The sequence below is a fragment of the Argiope bruennichi genome, chromosome 3 (genome assembly GCF_947563725.1).
Source record: "Argiope bruennichi chromosome 3, qqArgBrue1.1, whole genome shotgun sequence".
Classification (NCBI taxonomy): domain Eukaryota; kingdom Metazoa; phylum Arthropoda; class Arachnida; order Araneae; family Araneidae; genus Argiope; species Argiope bruennichi.
Window position 1 is genome coordinate 4,357,626 of NC_079153.1, and position 23,663 is coordinate 4,381,288.

The 23,663-nt window shown below is 28.8% G+C and overlaps 1 protein-coding gene across 3 annotated transcripts in view; it reads left to right on the forward strand.

The window, feature by feature from the left end:
- LOC129964178 (dehydrogenase/reductase SDR family member 7-like) overlaps window positions 1-15,268 on the forward strand; it is a 29,234-nt gene extending 13,966 nt beyond the window's left edge. For all 3 annotated transcript variants that reach the window (XM_056078893.1, XM_056078894.1, XM_056078892.1), the window contains exons 4-9: window positions 499-611; window positions 5,766-5,958; window positions 8,605-8,651; window positions 12,812-12,931; window positions 13,516-13,685; window positions 14,802-15,268. In XM_056078893.1, coding sequence (XP_055934868.1) covers window positions 499-611; window positions 5,766-5,958; window positions 8,605-8,651; window positions 12,812-12,931; window positions 13,516-13,685; window positions 14,802-14,916 — 758 coding nt within the window. In that variant the 3' untranslated portion in view covers window positions 14,917-15,268. The remainder of the gene's footprint in view (window positions 1-498; window positions 612-5,765; window positions 5,959-8,604; window positions 8,652-12,811; window positions 12,932-13,515; window positions 13,686-14,801) is intronic.
- Window positions 15,269-23,663: the final 8,395 nt, after the last annotated feature.

Sequence of the window (23,663 nt, forward strand, 5' to 3'; positions counted from 1 at the left end):
AAAGATATATTTTTTGAATTTTAAAATGAAGTAAAAATCATTTTTGTGTTGCCGCAATATCGGATGTTATGTTAGAACACTTCAAAATTTCACTTAATTTTTAACTATTTAAAGTTCTTTGTAAAATTAAAAAAAAAAATCTTCAAGATGCAAATTTCTATTATCTAAAATATATACGTGCCGAGTTTGGTATCTGTAGGTCAAAAGGTCACATACACACGCGCATGCACACATAACACACACATTTATTTTTATTATTAATAGAAATATAAACATTTTCTGAACAATTAATTAATAATACCAATAGAACAAACACAGCAAGAGATAAGAATAGATGTAAGCAATCTCACGAAAAATTTTCCCTGATAACATACAAAGAAATGATTCATGCTCAGAATATTCAAAAAAGAATGTTTTTGAAAATATTTGTTTTGAAGTTTTTTAAATTGAAGTTTTTTTGAAAAATGAAGTTTTTAAAAGCAGATTAATGTCTTTCAGAAAGATCTAATGGAAAGCTGTCTAAAGAAGACATTTTAGTTCTTCCTTTTGATATCTCCAATCTCGAGTGCCATAAGGATCACGTTGAGAATGCCATCAATCATTTCAAAAAAGTAAGTCCTTTTTCAATCTTTCCAAATAACTTGCTCTGTCGAGCAAACGGCATGATGGCACGTAACCAAGTCAATAGTCACTAACCAAACGCCAAATGAATAGCTAACCTATATGGAAAAAAAAAAACTACTTTACTATTTTAAAAATGCTTGAAAAGTAGATAAATTTTCAATGTACACCAATTCACAAACACAAGTTATTCACATATTAATGAACTTACTTAAAAATAAAATTTCTCAATAAATCTTTAATAATTACTAATAATTAATTGTTTGCAGATTTGTAAACAATTATTAATTTTCATATACAAATTTCAAGTTTGTGACTTTTGTTTTAATGAAATTATCGGCGATATTAGGCCAGACGAAGTCTTCTAGGTTTGTTTAGGTAATGTAAAATTCGGGACCCTTCCCCACCAATCCAATACCAATTTTTTTAATCGAAAAACCAATTTTTAATAGATTTTAATATAATTTTTTCAGATAGTTTTAATAAAGTGGCAAAGCGCTTGATTGACGATCACTTTTTAAAATGCAGGTTTCAGTATTTCGCGTATAAAAAAAATGCACGACTGAAATTTAAAAGTAATTCAAAAAAATATTCTTTAAAAAATAACAAATTTTTAGTAATTTTTTTTAAATAACAAATTTTTAGAAATTTTTTAATAATTTTTTTTAAATGACAAATTTTTAGTAATTTTTTTAATAATTTTTTATAAAAATGACAAATTTTTAATTTTTAATCTAATAATCTTTTATAATAGGATCTGACATTTTATTTTTAAAATTATAAAGATTAATAGTTTATTTTAATCATAAAATATTGTAGCGTAGAATTTGAACATAGTAATTTGGAATGTTATGAAAATAATGTTCCAAACTTAGTTTAAGGAATATTTCATTTTAATTTGAATAAGTTTGATTGCACATTTTTAAAAATTCAGTGAAAGCACAAAATTGAATAAAATACCTTAAAAATACTCCCGAAGTTTGGAGGCCCGCTAAAGTTATAGGGCCTCTAGGCAGTTGCTTAATATGTTGGATTTGTTTATATAGGGTATTCTAATCTTGAATACCTATATAAACAAATCTATTAGAGATAAGCACATAGTAATATAATCTATACCTATATATACAATTATTAAAGATAAGCACATATTTCTGATTGGAAAAAATGTTTTAAATGACTTGAAATATTATATTATATTAATAGAAGTATTATATGGAATTTATTGTTTGAGTCAATCTAAAAAATACAAAATGTATAATTTTATACATTCACTCAGTCCTCTTAGTCATAATTGGGGCCGCGGTGGCCTGGTGGTAAGGTCTCGGCTTCGGAACCGGAGAGTTTCAAGTCCGAGACCCGATTCCACCGAAGAACCGTCGTGTAAGGGGGTCAGTTGCACGTTAAATCCGGCCTGACCAAACGTCCTCCCGCTGGTGTGGTGTGGTGTGGAGAGGGGGTGCCAGCTCAGGTGTCGTCCTCGTCATCTGACCGCGGTTCAAAATTACGAGGTACGTCTTAAAATAGCCCAAGTGTTGATTCAAACGGGACGTTAATGTAACCAAACCAAACCAAACTTAGTCATAATTAGTGAAATATTCTTAACATTTTGAGATATTACATCTAAAAAGTTCAGTTCAACGGCAATCAAAACTGACAAAATTATGAAGTTTTAAATTTTATTATTTTAGATCAATCAATAATTGCTTCGAACAAACATAGTCTGTTGATTGACTGATTTTCCTGGAGGTAATTTTTGAAATGGTTTTAAAACGCTCATTTTGAATGCTGATATTTAAAACTTAATAACTCGGTTAGTTTTAGTTGATACTTATTAATTTAAAATGTTAATGTGTCAAGAATATTTTACCAATTTTATTTAATAGTGGCGAGAGCCTGTGTAAAACTGTAATCTCTTTCAGTGTGCATGTATTGACTCAAAAAAACATAAAATATAATACATTATCTTATAAGAAACATTTTTTTCAAGAGGAAGTGTATGTCTTTCACTATCTTATAGAAATAAGAGCTAATAAGTGCAGATGCATACATTTTCGTCTTTCTATAATTGAGATTAAAATTTATTTCATACTGACAGTAAAACAAAGAAACCATAAAGTGATTTGTTCACAAAATGCTTATTTTACAATGCTGCAGTTTTCTAAAAACAGACAAAAAAATTTCTGCTTTAATTTTCATAATTAATCACTGCATTATAAGCAGTTTATTGTAACACATTGCAGTGAGCTTCATTTTGCATAACAAATTTTACACATTGAAGTAAAGTTTATAATCGAAACTTAAATTCACAAAATGAAATTTGTATCCTTCTTTCAAAACTTTGACAAAGTCATCTTTAAATATCTTACTTATAGTAATTCTGTGACACATTTTGGTTTCCATCGGCTGAAAAAAAAGCGTACAGAATGAATATTCGTTTTTTCAATTACAAAGCACAAAATTCTCATGTGCAGGATTCTGAAAATAAAAATCTGAGCACTCTTTGTGCTTACAGCCTTGCCTAAAATCCACAAATTCGTGAGACATTGAGGAGAGAAATGGTATCTTCAGTACAAAAAATGCGAGAGAGTTTCGGGAAGATCAATATCGTCAGTTTTCTGCCACTTTGACAATTAGAACAGGGAGAATACTTTTTTTTAAAGGAGACAATTTTTCATAATATGTATTGCCAGATGGTTTCATATTTCAATTCATTTTTTAATTTAATATCAAACTTGTCAAAAGAATGTTTGAAAAACATTTGCATAATGAAATAAAATAAAATGTTACTATTTTCGCATCCAGTTTGAATAAGGAATTTTTTTTCAAATGACATAATACAATTACATTTGTTTTACTTCCATTTTATGGGTCATCCTTTTCTAATTTGTAATTTTTTTAATGTTATTGCTGTAATGCACAAAGAGTGCATAATATTTACATTAAGTATGCTGTCTATATTTCATTCATCTCCATTTTATTTGATTAATTAAAAACAGAAATAAATTATACAGAAAAAAATGGGTATCATTTGACTAGATCGTGAGAATCATTGGTATCATTCAGTGTTGAATTTCTTTCCCTTCAATTTACATACTTCGTATACGAGAAAGTGTCAAGTAGATTAAAATATGCAAGATCTGTTCAAATTGCGAAAGAAATTGTTTTCGAGAAAACCATATAATTTCGCAATTCTTCTTCAGACACTAGAAATGATCATCTATACAAATTGAATAGGAAATTACCAAACATTTAAATGGAAATATATAGTTTTACAGAAAGGAATTTGCATATTGTGCATAATGTTTCTACCAGTTTAATAAATGTTTATGAATGCATACATATAAATGTTATTAATAATATTAAAGCTAAAGTTCTTTTTTAAACTCTCGCGGTCAACTTGCCAATAAAATTTAAAAAAGGAAAAAATAAATAAATAAGCAAACTCTGCGAGCAGTAGCAGCTTTAAATTATGTAGTTAAGAAGGCTATTCAGTACCTGCAGGCTCACAAAAATGTTGCCCTATTTCTTGTCCAAGTAGAAACGATTCTTATTTAAAGAAACGCAAGGACACTCGGCATCGAACTAAGACGGGAATCTCTTGCTAGGGTTAAGGACAGTCGCGTGAAGTCGACGTGTCGCCATACGATAAAGATAAACATCTTCAAAATGGCTGGAAAATCAAGGTCTGTATCTCTAAGAGGTTGTTGTTGGTGAAATGACAGAATGCCAAAAAGAAAGGAGTAACAATATAATTTAAAATGCAGCAATCCACCTCCGATCGAATACAATGGGCGAAACTGTACAGTGACGAGAGACAAACATTTTTTTCCATTAACCGATATGATATCACATTTCATACATTAGCTTCCATTCTATTGGAAGATCCATAAGTCAGATTTCATTTGATTTGTTGCAGTTCTGAATTATCATGTTCACGTACATAAAGACAGACGGGCAAACAATCTTCCCGTTGATGGATACCGTTCAAAATTTCATACAAATTTACAATTTTTACTTTTTTTGCATCACATATAGAATTACGTAATAAATCTCGTTCCATTTTTGAGCTATCATATTCACGCATATGCGGAAGAATATATATAATTCTGAAACCAGGGATTTAACCTGACCATATAATCACCATTTTCCTCGAATGTGAAGACTTATCTGAATCTTGAGATAGAATATTTTGATAACTACAATGCTTTCTGTTAGAGCATTTCATAACCAAGAAATTAGATTGGAAATGATATTTTTTTTGGTTGCTTGTAATGTTTTTCCTCTAATTATTCTTGTCCTTCCAAACATTTGTTCCTTTTTTTTTAGATAATTAGGCTCTAAACCCTACTATAACTAAATGACACTGAAATAAAAAACACTTTTTTCATATACAGTTCTAGCTGCTTTCGGCGACCGGCTAGCTGATGGGGATATTAATTATATTTAATTTTATTTAAATTGTTAGATATAACTTCCATGTCCATGATTTCTCAAATTGTACGACATTAAATCCGTGTTATTTTAATTATCTTATATCTGCTCTGCTTAATGTGTGCATGCAATTTTCTGATGGAAACCAATGAGCAAATTAAATTGTAATGTCCGGTTCTTAAACATAAATTTCCAGTTCATTTGTCATCGAAATTTCAAAGTATTTTACTATACATTTTTATCCACCTCGAAAACTTCACATATATTAAATAAGGCACCTCTTCTTTAGCTTTCAACAATGGAAGAAACTCATGCGATGAAGTAGTTAATGAAATGATTAAAATGACTTAAATTTCAGGGTAACTTTGTAGTCTATTTTTGGAAATTAAATGATTTTTTTTAAAATTTGCCAAATTCTGAAAAATTCACAGAATTTTTAAAATAATATTATTAAAAAGACAGTTTTTAAATCTTGAGATGTGAAATTTATTTTTGAGCGTTAATATTTTAGGAAGTTATCGGGGGGAAACCTCAGCAATCAGCGTAATTTTTAATTAATTAAAATTTCAAAAAAATTCGATCCAATGCGCACTATGCACATTTCCACCATTATATGTGCCAAATTTGGCAACTGTAGGCCTGGCTTGTACAATGAAAACACACACTCATTTTTCATAGAGACTAAATAACTTCGAACTGACTTATTTTTCTAGATTGACGTGCTTATTAATAACGCCGCAAGATATCAAGTTGGTGAGATTGTGAAAACAGATACTGAAGTGGACAAAACACTCTTCAATGTGAATTACTTCGGCCCCTTAAATCTCAGCAAATTGCTTTGCAAACACTTTCTCCAAAAGGGAAGAGGCCACATCGTTGTCATCACAAGCATCGCTGGAAAAGTGGGTAAGTTAGTTTTCCAAGTCGAAACTATAATACAATCATCCAACCTCTGCTGTAACTCTTAGCTGAGTATATAAATGCCCCCATCTTTTTCTTATTTTCGTCATTATCGGAGCAGCAATTCCCAATTTCTGCCGGGTCGGGGTGACCTGGTGGTAAGGTCTCGGCTTTAGAGCAGGAATCAGGTTCGAGACCCGATTCTATCGAAGAACCGTCGTGTGCGAGTGGGTGTGGTGCAAATTATTTCCGACGGAGCCAAACGTCCCTCCACTAGTGTGGTATGGAAGCTTGAAGAGGGGATGCCAGCTCAGGTGTCGTCCTCGTCATTTGACCACGGTTCAAGATTACGAGGTCCGTCCCAATATAGCACTAGTGTTGTTTTAAAACGGGGCGTTAATGTAACTAAACTAAAATAAGCCCAACACCTGCTTTCGAAAAGGGTATTTTTAATATTTAAAATTACTGATATATTAGTATGTGAATAAAGTTAACCATGAATAAAAATTTTGTTTTGAAACGTGAACTTCTCTTTTTGTTTACGTTATTTTTTGCTGATTTGTAACACAGGTGAAGAAGCGGAATTTTTATTTCTTTATGTTTATGTTGATTTATTATATTCTGTCTTCTCGGACCAATCGATTTTATCGATTCATTTTGAATTGAATGTTCTTGATTATTATATGTAGAGAAGATCCCACTGTAAGGAAACAAATATTAGCAAGAGAAAGAATTGCTCAATGGCAAGCAAGACAAGACAACTGGCATTTAATCAGTTCTGTGGCATTGTTAGAAGAAAAGCAGGCCGTCATATTTTCTATAGACTTAAGAATGACTGAATCAATAGATATTTAAGCGTAGAGCCTCCAGGAAACATCCTTTATTGATTCTTTATATAAGAGAATTTTAATCGTGACTGTAAACGAGGTTTTGAATCCATTCATTTCCTCGTGCATTAGAGCTCTGAAACTGTGCATAGTTGCATGACAGTATAATATTTTAATATCTTTTGAACTGGATCGTCTGTGAATCAAGTGATTCTAATTACCATTTGATTCCTTATGAAATGTACCATCTGGTTGCAAATTTGAAGAAAATTAATAAATGTTCTATGATATTTTAATAAGAAATTATGAAATCGTTTTTGGCAACTTGTTACTTTTAATACATTTAAATAGATATTATCAAAAAGATTTTTTTTTTTAATTTTAAAATAGTGTAAAAATTATTTTGTATGCAATAATACTTTTCGTAGGAAAAATATGATTAAGATTTCATTTCACTCCGAGAATTATTTCCAACAGTTTAAGATTTTATTTTAATTCATTTTTGATAAAAATTTATTTTTTACTTTTCTTTAACTAATGAGAATTTGTTTATAATTTTCCTGAATAAGTTTTTAAGTGTATCGACTTACGCTCAAAATGAATAAGTTGTCTAAAGTAAAATCCCTCAGGTGATGATATAAAGAATGTACATTTCAAATCTTTCTATTGAAATCAAAGAGTACCATTCATTTCTAAACATTGACTGATAGTAAATATGACTTTTCAAAGCATATATATATATATATATATATATATATATATATATATATATATATATATATATATATATATATATATATATATATATATATATATATATATATATATATATATATATCCTTTTATGTTCTTGCTCTAAAGTTATATGAAAAGTTCATATAACTAGAGTGAATTTTTATTTAATTTTAAAGAAATCTGACTAAAATATCACAGTTTACATCCATAATCTAAAAATCTAATTTCGTGAACAAATTTTCAAAAATACTGGTTTTGCAGTGAGAACTAACTACACAACTTAAAAATAAATAAATTTTTTAAGCCCCAAGAAAAGTTATCCTCGAAAAGATTTATGCAATTATTTATCTCGGAATAATAAATCATCACCATTATCTTTATTCTGTCTAGTTGTTGTAAAACATTCTTCAATGTCAGAATGATGTAGGATCCCTCTCCCCTTCATATATCATATCTTAATGATTTTCCTTGTAATTTCTTCCCTTGTGAAAATGCAAAATATTTACAAATAGCCAAAAATTGTATCAATATAACGAAAGTTTTCTTACATGTGCTCTGTTTATTGTATGCATGAACGTTTCTAGTGGAGGTCATGACCTATGAAAAATGTAAATATCAGATTCATCTGTCCTCTAAACTTCGAGGTATTATAATTTCACGTTTTAAAAATTGTTTTGTATATGACACAGACATTAAATAGAACCCTTCTTTAGCTTTTCAAAAATGGAAGAAAATCACGCAATTAAGTATTTAATAAAGCAAAAAAAAAAAAAAAAAACTGAATTTCAGGTCAATAATGTAATACATTATTGAAAATTAGGGGGGGGGGAGAAAAAGCTCACAAATTTTAGAAAAGTGTAAAATTTTTGCTCAAAATTATTTTTGAAAGCTATTGCAGTAAAAGGCCAACATCTCGTTCAATTTTTAATTCATTAAAATTGCAGAAAAATTCGTTCTCAGGAGGGCATTCCTACACTCCAATGTGCCAAATTTCGTAACTTTAGCTCAAACAGTCTGACCTATAGAACGTAAATGGATCGCTTTAACCTCCAGAGTGTCGATTGAAAATGTATTTTGCCCTTTGTTTCAGGTATTCCTTCAACTGCATCATATTGTGGAACGAAACATGCTCTTCACGTAAGTGCGCTTTTTGTACTTTTTTATTAATTTATTTTATTTTCGAAAATCCGAACTGATGTTGCGGGTTGTATAACAAACATTTCGACTAGTATTAAAAAAAATCATTATTTTTCATAATTTTAAGTTTCTCGACTACTTTTTTTGAACTGCTGCTGGCTTATAATTCAAAATACTAATTGTGAAAAAACAGAACTTGTTCTTACTATATTACTGTACCCACCAGGGAGCGAGAACCAACCACCGAGTCGGCAGTTTTTCCTCGTATCTGATGACCAGTAATGACCAGTAGGGTCATTATCGTATAACAAATGTTATAGTGGATGTCATCTAACGATATTTTACGCTACTCAAAGGGTTCATATTTTTCTTCTTCTTTTTTCTCATTATTTAAGGTGCGCAAAAGATCCCAAAATGAAATTATTGCGGCGCTCTTTGAGCGTATCACGTGAGTATGAGCTGATCTCCATTCAAACTTTGTTAACGACATTTCGGCTGTATTACCAGCATGAACGTAATATTTGAACGACTGTATTTTTGAAATTCGCATCTGGCCATTTACGGTGTGCTTTCATTCTGGTAACGTATGTGTAAATTATATTCCATATAAAATTAAAATGACTCCATCACCAAGAAAAATCATTTTTTTGAAAAATATTTTAACCTCCTGTATCAATGTAAATTAAGAAATATAGTCTACAGCCATCATGTTTTTTGTAAATTGCATTATATTGTGTGCACGATGCGAAGTGCATGATTAAAAAACAGTTCAAAACATCCTACAGGCTAGGCTGTTGTTTAAATTTTGCACATAGTTATTCATTAGGCAATAGGAATTTATCAAGAAAAGATTTTTCAAGTTTTTATTTGACTTTTAATTCAGGATTATTTAATTAGAATTTTTTCTTCGTTTCCCCTCAATATCTTCGAAGCATATTATTGAAAAAAAAAAAAAAAAAAAAAAAACAATTTTTACACTATTTTAAAATTTAAAAAGTAATAATTTTTTCAGTGATACCATTTGTATTTCCATACACTTTTTAAATAAGATCAAAATAAAGTTTAAAAATAATGTGAAGTATATTTATTTCAAAGCAATTCATTACGTTAATTGCCCGATTATATTCATTACATCGAACGACGATATTAAATACATTTTTTGTGACTCTGCTATATAATTAAAAAAAATAATGAATGAATGATACATGAATCAATCCTAAAATATTTTCTTGTTACTTTTTATCAAACTAGAGGTTCGAATTTCCAATAAATTCTTTTTATAACACATTTTTTAATCGTACAGTACAGTATACATTTTCATATGACAAAACATGATTAAAATGTATAATCAGAAAATGTTTCCATATAAAAAATATATCTTTTTTATTTAGGGTTACCAAATAAATAAAAAATATATAAATATAATTGTACAGCATGCATGCACAGCGCAATGGAATCAATTCACACTCTATTATAGTAACTTAACTTTTACCAAATATTATGCTGTAAACCTCCTGATTCGTTTCCTTTTCAAAATGAAATTGGCGCATTGGCGTATATTGCGAGAAAGACAAATCGATATTCTGATTCCCTCCATTCAGAAAGATGACGATGAACTGCATCGTTTGACAAATCTAAGCTCATAATGCCTTGTAAGCTACGAAATGTATCAATATTTGAAATCATTTGCGGCCACTTTTATAGCTAGACTGGCTGCCTTTGACGACCCACTTGTTCGATCAGACTGGTTTTTTTTTAGTGTTAAACTATTCATAAGGAAAATATTTATTGAAATTTCTCCTTGCTATTTAATAAAACTGAAACATATGAACTGAATTAGCTAATAAGAAATTACTGCTTGGGCAAATTAAAATGCAAACATGTTATTGTAATAGTATATATTCCATTTATTTCATAGAATTTCTAATTATTTCATCAAATATCTAATATTTTGTGACATAATGGATTTTACGCTTTAACGATGCGTGTCAGAGAGATGTCTTTTCGTCTAACAACCGTTAAGCCTAATTTCACGCTATATTGAACTTTCAGTTTGACACCAGAATCTTGATTTCGTTAAGATCTCTTTCCTCTTGACTGAATGGAGTTTTAAGGGAAGCGGCGAATTCTTTCCTCTGCATTTCAATAATATTTTGCAGCTCCATTAATAAGTTAAGCATAATAAATAAAAATAAAGAAATTATCTCAACTTTAAAAGTGTTCAAAGAAGCAGTCTACCGCGTTCGTATAATGGTTTGTTTACATTTGATAGTTAGCATTCGACAATAATAAAACTTCTTTGCCACGTATGTTAACGTCTTATTTGTATGTATGTATGTACGTACGCACGCATGTATATGCAAACACATATTTTTGAAGCTGAAGAGAGAGAAGACATTTTGTATTTTTTAAACTTCGCTTTATTCCATCCCAGGAGGCACAATTTATGTACAAGAAGCGAGGGCGAACTGACATCTGTGGCGGATTGGGGATGAGCGTGTATAGAACCTGGAACCTTGTGGTTTGCAGCTCAGTAACAAGACCACAATACAAGAGCAATTGCTCGTGCAGCGTACTTGTTAACTGGCTTATAAGCTTTCACCACGGACTCTCCCTCCAGTGAGTCGGAGGTGAGACGAACGATATGGCTGTTGAGTAGTGATGTATTAGCTGTTGATTCTAAAGCGCCTGTACCCATTTGAGTAGCGCCAAGCGTTATGGCAAGCGTGTGTGGGTGAGTGGTTGCTGCGTCAAGTGAGTCTGACGACTTTGGTTTACTGCGTCAAGTGAACCTGACGACTTTGGTTTGCTGTGGGTAGATGGCGCCACAACAGCTGTACGAAGGCTGAAGGTTCATCGTTCGAGATCACCAATTTAGGGAATTGAGATGCGCAGGGTTAGAACCTGGAACCTTGTGGTTCGCAGCCCAGTAACATGACCACAATACAAGAGCAATTGCTCGTGCAGCGTAGTTGTTAACTGGCTTATAAGCTTTCACCACACATCCATTCACAAGCGATACAAAAGCAGAAAAGCGTAAAAAGAAAAGGGTGACATAAATATTTATCCCCATGATTATATACTGTGAGACTCTGATAGAGATTTCTTTACACGTGTCGATTTAGGTAAGGGAAATATATGGATTTTTTAAAAGAATTTGTTTAGATCAAAAATTTTTTTATCCCTTCACTCGGAGGATAAGAGCCACTGATTTAAGCATTTTTACAGAGCTTCTGTAGCATTAATTAAATAAAAAAAGGAGTTGAATCAAGGAGAAAAAAAGGAATTGAATCAAGAAATAAAAGAAAATTTTAGAATTAAGTTAATACAGGTTAAATTAAGATAAAAAATTTGGATTTGAATTGGATTTTAAAATATTATTACATTATATATATATATATATATAATCATATTTTAAACTCCGATTTCAATTCTAATCAATTTACAAAGTTTTATCTTAATTTAACCCATATCAAAGTCATTCTAAAATATTCTCTTATTTCCTGATCCGATTCCACTGTTTCTACTTAATTAATTCAAGAGAAGCTTTGTAAAACTGCTGAATAGGCTAAAAGCCGACACTTTCACACGCTCCGTATGAAGAGCTAGAAAAATTTCCAGTAAGCACATTCATTTTTAAAAGATCCCTGTGTTTCCCTTATTTATGACTGACATGCGTCAGAAATCCGTATCATAATCTTAATAATATATTAGCACTATGAAAAATATTTTCCCTATCAATATGCCATGTCATATAAGACGAGGGATAGTTTATTTCTCTTTTCTTCCCCACTTCTGCTTATGTGCCGTGCTGTGGCGGAAGTGTTTTGTCCGCGCCTTTTTGTAAATAAATTATATCTTCCCGGGATGAATTAAAGCGAACTTAAACAATTCAAAGTCTTCACTGCTTGTCGCACCTGCATTCTGCTTGACATAAAATAATGCTTATATATATATATCTGTGTGTCATTTTTTTTTTTTTAATAATCGTGTTACATATAATTAACGACAGATTATTTTTTATCTCTTCAGTTGCAAGCTGAGTATTAGAAATCAACTCAGTTGTTTAAATCTCTAAATTTGTTCTTCAGTTATTGTAGCTGTTGAATCTAGAAGAATAATTTTTCTTTCTATTTCTCATATGTTCGAAATTATTTCAGGGATATTTCGAAGCCCTGCGCATGGAGTACAATCGAGATAACATAACCGTGACGACTGTGTGCCCAGGAATCTTTAGCTCCTCCATATTTGAAAAGACAATCACAACTTCAACGGATAAGGTTTGAAAATTTTATTTTCATTTACGAAATTTTTGTTACTTTCTGACTATTTAGCAGATATTACTAATTACTTGCATTTACTTTAAACATTATCAGTTCATTCTCATTTTAAGTATTGTATTCTGATACTCTGCTTTTGATTTTTGCTAATTATTCTTAAGAAAGAAATAAAATTGTAAATGACATCGCAAGGACAGTGAATCCAATATCATTTCTTGAGAAAATTCTTAAAAACCTGGTCTCAAAATTTTTACAGCAATAATGTTGCACTGATTACTGATATCTATCAATTTAATATGTAACCATGAATTAGATCCTAAAATTAAAATACCTGGAGAATTTTAATTTAGTTTAATTTATTACTCTCTTTACTATTTCAATTTAGTTAAAAATAACATTTCTGATCTTATCCTCTGGGGCAGATAAAGCTTGTTAAGACCTTTTGACACTAAATTTCTAGGCGGTCTTATGAAAGCATTGCTTGAATCTGTTATGGTGCCACGTTCATTTGGTATTTCAAAGAATTTACTTAAAAATTAATTCCTTTTCAAGACAGTTAATTCTAAAAAAAAAACTTATTTCAGATTTTGCAAAAAGATTACGACCATTATGAGTGTGTGAACATGACATCTGAAAGATGCGCTCATCTCGCCTTGGTGGCATCCGTCAACAAATTGTATGAATCTTGGGTGGCCTACCAGCCCTTCTTGTTCATGCTGTGGGGAGCACAATATTTGTCAGATGTATACAAAATGTAAGTTGAATAGTTGTATTTTCCCTCATTTCGGTATCCACTGCCACAAAAATAAAGAATCATTTTGAAGTCATATGTGCGAACGCTGAAAAAAAAAGATAATGATGTCAGACTTGAAATTGTAATTTTATCAAATTATTAGTTTAATAATATTCGTAATCTGGTTTCATTTCATTATTTTAACATCCATTTTAAAGTAACGCTACGGCTATTTGGAGATGGACCGCATAATTTTGAATTGCGGTCAGATGAAGAGGACGATACCTGAACTGGCGCTCCTCTCTTTAAATTCTTGCACCACACCAGAGGGAAGACATTTGATCCCGATGGATTAAACGTGCATCAGACCCGCATACAGCAGTGTTCTTCGGTAAAATTGGGTTTCGAACCGAGATCTTAACACCAGATCACGGCATCTTTTATTTATAATTTTGATCCTATTTTAAAATTGCTATATGTACTATACAAAAATCAATTAGAATGCTTTATAGTGCATTATTAGTCTTACGGAAGTACTAAATATGACAACTAGTTACTTTTAGAACAGGCGATACCAAGAAAAGATTTTTCAAAATTTTAAATATAAATTTTAATGCTTTATCTCGATCATTTCGGAGTCTATTATTGCACATAAAGCATTTTTCCATCACCTTAAAATTAAGAAAATTAACTTTTCACTGATGCTAATTTTAAATTTGAATAATTTTTTAAGAGTATAAAATTATTTTATTGTTTTAGTTATACGCATATGCACATTACGCCAATGTAAAATACTTTTCTTTTGTCTGCATTTTATCGCTGCTATGAAATTAAGAGTAAATTTTTAAAAATTATCTAAAGTAATAATTAAGCCAGTAAAAAAACTTCACCTTTCTACGTTGTTTTGGATCAAGGCTCGAATCTCTTGAATTTATTAATTCTTTTACTAGATACAAAAGAAATATTTAATCTTGATTCGACTTGAAATTATGATACGATCCTGCCTAACAATTCGCCAATTTTTAAGACTTAATCGTATTAAATGTAGTGCCAAAACGTTAAAAATAAACAAAATGTTCAATTTGATCTAATGGATTGATGACATTTTAGCTTTAACACTGTTTTTTTTCCCCTTAGTGTTGTAGGCTTTCTTTACTCCAAGAAAAGGATAAACCAACTGTATGAAGGCAAGTGGCCTCGTGATCTTCTCGTTTGGCGACCACTTCTTCAAAATAAAGTGAAGACAGTGTAGAAAGACTACGTGAAGAGGCAGCGAATTCCTTTTTGTCCAAAGAAAAGGAATTCGTCGGACTTCTAAGATACAAAGCCTTATGTTGAATCCTTGTAGTGACTTCTGTGAAATGTGAACATCTCTATCAATTAATACCTGCATTGTTATGAAACTCATCATCATAAATTCAATTCTCATAAAATCGTGTTCAGTAATCAGATTTCTACCATGTTTGCATATTTTAATTTAACATGACTTGTTTGAAACCTTGAAAAAGGAGGCATTTTGTAATCGGCATTGATTTCTTTTTCTTGATACACAAGAGTCTGCAAATTTTGTTCTTTTTTTTTATGATAATATATATTTCAAACCATTCCAGAACTTAATTATTCATTTTAATTCCATAAACTGGCACCATTTAAGGATGAAACTAAAAATTGATTTCAAGATTCCCAGTGACTATAATTATTAGTTGAAGGTCAAAAGTGTAAAATAATTAAAATAAACGCTCGACATTTTAACATATTAATAAAAATGTGTTTAAAAAAAAACCCTTTTCTTAAATTTATTTATACTTTTGTTACTAGTATTTTTAAACCCACACAGTGATGCGAAAAAAAATGGAAAATTGAGAAATGAAACATCCAAAACCCCTGCAATTTATCTAATTATAGGAGATGATGAGAATTTTATCTAAAATGCATACAGATTGCATTTATTGGATACAATAGCTCACATACTAAAGGTAGATAAATAGTGGAAAAAAAAAAACTACTAGTAAGCAGCTTTTAAAACATGTAATTTGTTCTAGTTCAATTAATCATCGAACTGCTTTTTATTTATCAAAAGGCAGGGGAAAAAAAAGCAAGATATTATTTTATTATAATTGTCTATCCAGTATTATATTCAGAAAACACTATATAAATAACAACAGCAGTTTTTAAAAACTCAACTTCAAACATACTGATGTCTAAACATTTGATTACAGTTATGCGTTAGACAAGTATGTGAACCAAATTAGAAATGAGTATTAAGTTTAAATGCAAAAAATGGAACTAAAAAGGAAGAAATGATGAATCCGACCTGAAGACTTTTTCAAGGATCACCCTCAGGCAGGGTTTTTTTTTTTCTATGAGGGGACAAACTTTCGTCAAAAATTGGGAAAATATTCTCGATTTTGGACTGGATTCATCCTTTCTTTCTTTTTAGTTCCGTTTTTTGCATTTAAACTTAATACTCTGTTCTAATTTGTTTAAGTTCATTATATTTTAGATGTAGCAGTCTTAGCGTTCTCTTTGTGTACTTTCACAATGCATCTTTTTTTAGTTTTGATTCAAGAAATATTTACTTTTAAATGAATTTCATGATGATTTTTTTGATGGATAGTTTCTTTTCAAGAATGAGAACTTTACAGTGAAAGATAAATAATAAAAATTCAAATTCTTCATTTTGAAAATTTTAAAAAGTACAATATACACAAAAATATAACCTTGCACACATTTTATTGCATATTAACTTTCGCTCTACTAAACAGCTCAAAACGGCTGAGTAGGTTCCATGCGAGCGGGTTGACTTATGCTGCAAACGTGGGGTGCATATTATAAACATGTTATTATCAAAGACATCCTTAACGGGGAGGGGGGGGGTCATGTCAGCTGATCCTATTTGACAGTGACGACTTGCTTTTGCATATCGGTTACTTTTAAAAGATTATGGGAGGAATTAGAAGTTAGTTTTATGAAGTTTCCAAATGTTAATAAAAATGAACTTTCAAAATAAATATTATTATAAAACAAGATATTAATTTTAAAAAGGGAGCTTTTTTATTTATTAAACTTTATATAAATATGAATGAAAGTACTATTTATAATGAAGGATGTATAAGCTGGGTAAATTTTTATTACAGAAAATAAGAAAAGTTTAACACAGGAATATATAACTTTTCTGAATGATTCAGCAAATTTAAAAAAAAGGGGAAAAAATGACAAGCCGTATTAAACTTATTAATTAGTTGCATACTATTGTTTTGAAATTTGATGCATTTTTGTGTTCGCAATACAATGCACATTTTTAATATTTTCGTAATCTAATTATTAATAATTACATTCCAGGTACACACATTAGGAATCCCATAGTTAAGAATGAGATCAAAAGAAGGATTGTCAAGCATCCACGATATTAAATGGAAATAAAGCTAATTAGCAAAAAATAATCAAAATAAAAGTATTTTCTTTTTTAGTTTCCTAACAAAATTAAATTCTTAAAATATTTTTAATAAATTTGTTTTTTCCCCTTAAAATTAAAACCTAATATGGTTTAAATAAAAAAAATATGTAAAATACAAAATATGAAATTTTATTCTCAAGTGACAATAAGCCATATTAACAAAGTAGATGCTAGTGATATAACTTCATTTTTTAAAACAAATGCACGATTCAAAATTTTGGAAGAAGCCTTTGAAAGGCCTATACAAAAACTTGTTACTGCTAAAATGTTTTCTAAATTTTGCCAAAATTTGAAATTTTTGAAAACATTTATTAATATTTGAATAGTTTGACTAAACAACAAAGGAAATCAATATTATTCAAATGATCCTTAAATAAATCTCACTCATTTTTACAAGCTCAATAGAAAACTTTGAAAAAAAAATGCTCTGATCAAAATACTTTACCTTAAACGTTTCTAAATACACTGACGGAGGGAATAATAATAATAATAAAAGAAAAAAAAAAAATCCAACACCAAGAAGGAATTATGCTAGATAACGAAATTGACAGCCGTGTCACTGCGTTTACGTGCTTCTAAAAGTATAGACTGACTGACAAACGTTCAACTCTTCATTGGATTTGGTACAAAATTTCATAAGTATCTAGAATATAGATGTTAAATCTGTGTGCCGATTTTTTTTTCTTTGTATCTTGCTCTCTTAGGTTTTCTAGTTATTTGTTAACTGATATACGAAAAGCCTAACAAACAGACCTCCTCTGAATAGATTTTGGTCAAAATTGGATAGAAATCTAAAAAATTAGGTGTAAAAACCAGAGAGTGAATTCAAATGATTTTTTGAGTCATCTTTGTCACAGGCAGACATTTTCCAAAAATGTGTTTTCTGAACTCAGGGAGAACTGAACTCAGTCTAAAACATGGAGATTCGTCAAAATCCCGAATTTTGTGACGATGACAATACTTTCTCCATACTTCGCATATGAGAAAGTGAAAACGGTGTAGTCGATTTCCGCCTTCCATTAGTAAACAAATCCTCGTACATAACTGAACTCAGATTTAAACTGCCTTCAGGAGGCAGAGGGTTAAGGGTACAGTTTTTAGTGAAGGGCATATAAAAGAATATTCCTTCCTCAAAAGAGGTACTTCATCATTGTGACCTCAGATGACTATCAGCATTCCTTTACACAATAGGTTCAAATGAATTGCATTCAAAGAAATACTATCCTTTTTTAAAATAAAACCTGTGAGATACTTTACATATATTCTGCAGAGCCGAGAGATAGACATAGGGGCAACAAATGTCACTCAACAAAAACCAGAAAGGGGGGGGGGAGGAATGAACAGCATCACATAGGTCATTGAAACTTGGAGAAACAAAATCTGGTTTTTAACACCATCTTTTTTTAAAAAAATAAAATAATAAGTGAATTTAAGGGGGAAAAAAAGTAACAAACCACACAAATTCTTAATAAAATCAATATTCAAATAAACAGCAAACGATTATGTTATTCAAGTTAGACAGCTATTTCATATTTTAAAAGAGTAATATCTTATCATTTAAAATTAAAACAACTGATAAATGACTAACATTGAATAAACTCTAAAACATGATATTAAAAAAACAGCAAGACAAAACAATAACATTTATTTTTTCCCTTTTAAATACATTTCACAAAATTAATTTTTAACACAGATGCTTATTATTCACTTAAATTAATAGATATATTTTGGCATTAAAAAGTTTTGTTAACATGCTGTCACACAACTAAAATATAGAGAAATACTTTTTTACATTATCATCCAGAACATTAACTAACATTTAAGGAAAAAATATATCTAATTTAAAAACCATCTTGAATTGAAATATTAACTATACTCATAAAAGCAATAACTAAGACATTGGCACTTTTCCCAAACAATGTTTTTTTTTTTTTTACTTTGGTTTCAAAAATATAGAAGTGTAAATGTTCATTTAACAAAAAAGAAAAATCATTGTATAAAATTTGAAAAAGGAACAAAGGGAGGAATTACAAGGACAGTATTTTAATGAGCAAAATTACTACTGTATTAAATCATTCATTTTGAAAACACTTCATTTGAGTCCAGTATGAAATTACTGCAACTAATTATAATTTTAAAATATTGATAACTGGTCTTACATTTCAGCAGAAAATATCATTCAAATCAAAAACATCTCATTACGAGAATGAGAATATAAGAATATATATTCCATTTCATATTTATACAGTGATAACTTTTTCCTAGAATTGGTCTTAAGTTTACGAACAAATGAAAATAAAATTGGTAAATTATTCAAACATAACCATTAGATAATCGATTTCAATTTATATTAAATGCACTGTTACAAATCTGAACATAAAATATTAAATATACATATAATTTTTTTTGAATTATGATCTATGAGCTGAATGTGAAATTTCTCAAAGTAATAATAAAACTTCAAAATCTATCAGAAAAATTTAAAATTAATGAATTCTTCAACAAAAAAAAACTACACAATTTACAGGTATTTTAAACATTTATCAAAAGAATTTCTTTATAAAATATATAATATGATAATATTGGCTTTAAATTGCTTAAAAAAACAATTTAAAATATTTTATATCAATATTCTACTGAATAAACTAAAATATATTCATATTATATACAGAAACAAGATGACAGCAGTGTAAACAAAACTTGAAATATAAAGTTCACTAAACAGTAATAATCTTAAAAAAAAAAAAAAATAGTAACCTGTTTACATAATTTCAAAACTCATTCTAACGGAAATGAAACATATCATTGTACAACCGTTTCTAAGACATCGTTCAAGGTCACTTTAAAGAAAGTAGGCCAATTCAATCAGTATGAAAATGCTTTCACTCAAGATAATGAATAACTTTAAAATAATTATAAATCTAAGTGTAAGCAAATGAAAATGCCTCTTTCCATAAGAAAAATCGATAGCAAAATTACTCTTGAAGAAAAAATATTGTTAATAATAACAAATATTTACACAATATTACAAAATTAATTGGATTTTATGTGGGCAGAAAATGTTTTAACTCTTTTCAAACATGATATTCTTGAAAAAGTCAGACTGTTATAAATATTTAAAATTGCAAAATGATTACATTTTAGAAGCTGAATTAATAGTATCTTTATTCAACTAGAAACCAACAATAATTTTTTTTATTATTATTCATCGAGAAATATTAAAGCTCTTATATTCATATGCTAATATTTTGGTTCCTAATTCTTTTTTTTTTTTTTTTTTTGAGAGTAGAAAATTAACAACATTGACGTTTAAAGAAATCAACTAAAAAATATTTTAAAAAAAATATAGTCTTGAAACAGGGGGAAAAAATAACTTTAAATGCACGAATATCAATAGCTGATTGCATATTTCACATATTCTACAATTTTGTAATGCAGTCAGATGCTATAAACTAGGACTCAAGTTAGACTTAAATAAATGCATACAGTGCAAATCATTTAAACTTATGTTTATAACATAATCAGCATGTAAGATGGCTTTCTAATGAAAAAGTTACAAAACATTTTCATATTTCATGCACTACATTTCCACCCAAACATCTATAAAAAATGTTAACTACACTAATTTGCAAAAACGGAAAAATACTTCATCGTATTAATAATAAAAACAAAATGAGATTTATCAAGTACATGACTGAGTAATTACATAAAGTTTTGTACTTAATTCAGTGAACAAAAGGAAATCAGAAAAATTACTGTACAAAATACCAAAAAATATATAAATCAAAGTCCACTTCAATATTCAAAGATATATATGAAATTTATATTTGCACCTGAAAATTCAATTTTGGTTAGTATAACTTTCAAGATACATGACAGAGTAAAGTCGAAACAGGCTGCACTGAATTTCAGAATTCAGTCTCATTTACCATTAGGCTCAAAAGCTTTAAAATTAATGTTTGTGAACATATATGTAAGGTTCAAAAACTGCACCTAATGCAAAATTATCACAGTGAAAATAAAAATATATCCAAATGAATACATACCTAACAAATAAACAACATAAAACAAAACAAAAAAAATCTAAAAAAGAATCATTTTCTATTTTTAATCATTTTTATATTTTGAAATTGTAATAATTTCCTTTGATTTACTATTTTAAATTTTTTTTTACTGCATTTAGAATTAAGTAAAAGAATACCCACTGCTCAGTAAAAATATTTTAGTATAATTATCCATTTTAGCTATAATTATATAAAAATTTTTTTTTATAAATATTTCACTTCGAGAATCTGAAAAAATAATGAAATTAGGAAATACCTTTGGTAAATATTTTGACAGTATTAAGTGAAAAACTATATATACAGATATATAAATCTTTAACATGAGAGAATTCCAAAATATTTTGAATGTACAAAATTCATCTGTATCTTTTAACCCTTAAAAATGCTCACTATCATATGAAGAAACTAAACTGATTCAATTTTCATTTTTAGAATGAATTTGCTTAGCTGCATAAAATAACAAACCCAATCAAATTATATTTAACATTAGTGACTTAAGCAATTGTTCTATATTTATGTGTTTGTAATAAAAACTTTGATTTAATGATTTTCCTAACTCATTTTGTAAAAAAAATTTGTGCAGAAGTCAATAATCGTCAAGTAAAAAAAAAAAAAAAAGTTAGAACTATTATTTAGAAAAGAAATAATAAATTGCATCTTTCAGAAAAACAGCAAATTGTGTACTATCCAAAAACTAGCATTCATACACTAAAAACGGTAAAAATATTGGAAAAAAAAAAAAAAAACCTTCATTAGCAACTAAATAAATCCAATTTAACTATATGCAACTGCAAAGTAAAAATATATTTCTCTAAAAGACTTGTCTAAAACAGCTATGCATCTCATGGATAAAACCAGAATCCACAAATTACACAAACCACAGCACAAATTTTTTTTTTTTTAAAGATGGGGTTTGATAATTAGTGGACAAAAAAAAATTACAAATATCAATGACCAATAACAAAATCATTAGAAGTGTTTATATGATTTTTCCATAATGAATGAAATATAAATCAGAAAATAAAAATTTCAAAGATATAATTAACATTTTATAAATAATTCTATTAAAAGTATATTGTAACATTATATTTGAGCAATTTATAAATTTATATCACTTTTACTGAAAGAAGGAATGTATGAACAATGGCTAAGTTTTATGACAGTTATAAAGAAAGGAACAAATCATAATCACCTCTGATATTAGATCAATTATTCATAATCAAAATCTATTCATGTAAAATTAAAGAAAAAGAAATTGTAATTCTTTACAAGTTACACATACACCCATACATATATATAAATGCTAGAAATTTTATACGAGAGTGACTAGAAAATCGTGCATTTTTTAAATATGGGTGAGCAAAATGCAATAAACAAATATGCTCATTTTAATATTTTCAATACAGTTTAAATTTTAAAACAAAATGAATATGGAAGAGAATGCTTTGAATTATTATATTTTTAATCCAAATAATATTTTATATAGAAAATAACAGCAGAGACATTAAATTAATACCACAAATAATATGATGCACCACAGACTATTGTTTAATGAACTCAAACTGTCTTCTATGAAAGTCAAGTATTTCAAAGCCTATGATTTATTATATCGGGCCCAAAGTAACATAAGACAATATCCCTAAACTGGCTCAGAACTATGCAAGCATAAAAATTTTTAATTCGATTCTTTAACAGTTAATATGAAACAATTATAATTTAAAAACAAATAATAAAACCTGACTATAATTTTGCTAAAACTTTCAAAATAAAATTAACAAGCAATGAGCCTCCTTGTTATCAAATATTTCATATACTCGAATATGTTATTTTCCTACCCTTAATATAAATAAGATATTTAGAAAAAAAAAAAAAAAAAACTGCACAATTCTATTATAATATGTTCCTTATTAGAATAAATGCATAATATCCAATAATAAAAATTATATATCTCAAAAGCTCTTAAAATGTAAACACATTAAGTACCATTTCGATTCTTCTTGTTTTGTTTCAGTAAAAATTTCCATATACATCTAGTGTATTTCTAATCGTTCAGACATTAACAATTTTGTGTTTGTAACAACAAACATTAAGCTAAAAATTTTCCTTTGATTTCGGAAAGAAATTGATTACAAAATGTCAAACATATCTAATGATGTCCTATATAGTTTACATAATTATATACTATATATAAATACACATAAATATATACGTGTATGCATATCCATATATATTTTATAGACTAGTGTGGTACTTAATGTGTTAAACCAAAAAATATTAATTTGCTTCATGTTGATAGATATACACACATATAATCACACACACACATTTAGTAATAGAAGAAAATAACATATAATATTCAGAAGAAATAAATTCCTCATTGAAGCAGAATAACTACACTTTCATAGCAGTACACAGCAAGAACAGTCAATATGAAAATATTAATAGACACTGTTATAACACAAAAGTGCACCAATTATA